General features: G+C 38.1%; 1 protein-coding gene across 1 annotated transcript; it reads left to right on the top strand.

Annotated features, from left to right (window-relative positions):
* Positions 1-1,251, top strand: LOC108355782 (3-oxoacyl-[acyl-carrier-protein] reductase FabG-like). Its single transcript, XM_017606915.1, has 2 exons — positions 1-175; positions 233-1,251. Exon 2 carries the CDS (start codon positions 254-256, stop codon positions 1,034-1,036), a length of 783 nt encoding a protein of 260 aa, XP_017462404.1. The 5' UTR covers positions 1-175; positions 233-253; the 3' UTR covers positions 1,037-1,251.
* Positions 1,252-2,086: the final 835 nt, after the last annotated feature.

Below are 2,086 nucleotides of genomic sequence, written 5' to 3'. Positions count from 1 at the left end.
TTTTTTATAATTTATTGTTCTTCCAATTGAAATCCCTCCTACCGAATAGGACATACGGAGGCTTAATTATTTCGCATGATTGACATCACTGATGTCATTTATGATTTTGTGTTTGATATTGCCCCTTTCCAGCGTTCAAGTGCTTTTTGATGACTAGAACTGTTTAAAGCATTTGGTATTACCTGATAAAAAATATTTCACAACTTACTCTAACTACTACTGTGTTCCGCAGGTTTGTACCTCAAACGAGACTATGGATTTCAAGGGTAAAGTTGTGCTTATCACAGGTGCCAGCTCCGGCATTGGTGCCGCTACAGCAGTCAAATTCGCCAAGTTGGGTGCTAAATTGGTATTGGTTGCACGAAATGTGGAGAATCTTAAGGCAACAGGAGAAAAGTGTCTAAAGGCAGCCGGCGCTCAAGGATCAACCACGCCGCTGCTCATAAAAACTGATTTGTCGGATGAGAAGGCGGTACCAAACATCATAACTGACGTTTCGAATAAGTTTGGACAACTTGATGTATTGGTAAACAATGCTGGCATCATTGAAAACGGTTCCATAGAGAATACCAGCCTAGAGCAGTTCGACAGGATCATGAACATGAATTTGCGCTCTGTGTATCAGCTCACAATGCTTGCTGTGCCGGAGCTTATTAAAACAAAAGGCAATATCGTTAATATTTCCAGTGTTTGTGGTCTACGCGCCTTCCCTAATGTATTGGCTTACAACATTTCAAAATCGGCAATCGATCAGTTTACACGCTGCGTTGCATTGGAACTTGCCCCAAAAGGGGTCCGTTGTAACGCAGTTAATCCAGGTGTTGTAGTCACCAATCTGCATAAACGTGGGGGCATGCATGATGAGGTGTATGAGAAATTCCTGGAACATTGTAAAGTCACCCATGCACTTGGACGAGCTGGCGACGTAGAGGAAGTGGCTAATGCTATTTGTTTTTTGGCCAGCGACCTGGCCACATTTACCACCGGAATGAATATGCCCGTAGATGGTGGTCGGCACGCAATGTGTCCTAGATAAGGAAATAAACGAAAATTGCAAAAAAATGTTATTTAAACCATCACGTTTTTATACAACTCATGTTTGTTCGAAGGCTAAGGGTGATAACAGTATGTGATTAAATTTATATAAATATGTACACATGTATATATATGAATTAAAATAAAATAATGTTTAAAGATCCTTTACCCAACAATAAAACAACATATTTAATATGATACTTGAGTCAAACTACATACATAAATGCATTTATTATCCTTTGATATGATTAGGTACTCCCTAATACATACACATAAAAATCGAAGATATGGCATTCTATAAAGCTGAAACATGATTAAAAGAAGTAAGGAACGAAGACTAGTAAAGTTGAAATTCATCACCGATTTCGCTTCTGAAATGTATTTCACATATGCACATACAGGCATNCCACATGATTAAAATCACCGATTTCGCTTCTGAAATGTATTTCACATATGCACATACAGGCATTTTCTTCTCTATTATCCTCCAAGTCTGTAGGTATCAGGAAAACGTATGTGGATTGCTACCCAGAAAACATAGTCCCTAACGTTAGAGAAACTTTTTGATTTTAAATTAGAATTCTAATGTAATTCTCAAATCGGAAATTAGGGCTCGAATCATAAAGGTCGTGAACGAGCTCGTCACATAAAAATGCATATTAATTTTTACGTGACCAGTTGCTTCACCACGACCCCTACGATTCCAAGAGGTTTGAATTCGATATGAGAATGATTAAAAAAACACATTTGAAACCAATTGGAATTCAACGTCTGAACACGATTAGATATCTAACCTTTTTCTCGATATCGAGAACTAATTCCCCTTTTTGTAGAGATTGCTATAATTCTCGAGTTTCTCTAATCGGCTTCTAACCTTAGAGAAACATATTCAACTCAATTCTTAATACTCCCGAGGAGTTTGTTCTCCGGGAATTTGTTTCCCCCCAGAAAGAAATCCTCCAATAATTAACTCTCAGCGAGTAGTATTTTCCCCGAAAACTTAGGAAATTCGAACTTCGAAAAAGCTGTTTGACACTTTTTTGAGAGCTCA

The sequence above is a fragment of the Rhagoletis zephyria genome, unplaced genomic scaffold (assembly GCF_001687245.7).
Source record: "Rhagoletis zephyria isolate East Lansing unplaced genomic scaffold, Rhagoletis_zephyria_1.1 Rzeph_scaffold_49965, whole genome shotgun sequence".
NCBI classification, from domain to species: domain Eukaryota; kingdom Metazoa; phylum Arthropoda; class Insecta; order Diptera; family Tephritidae; genus Rhagoletis; species Rhagoletis zephyria.
The sequence above is the reverse complement of the archived record's forward strand: the minus strand, read 5'-3'. Positions and strand labels throughout refer to the sequence as shown.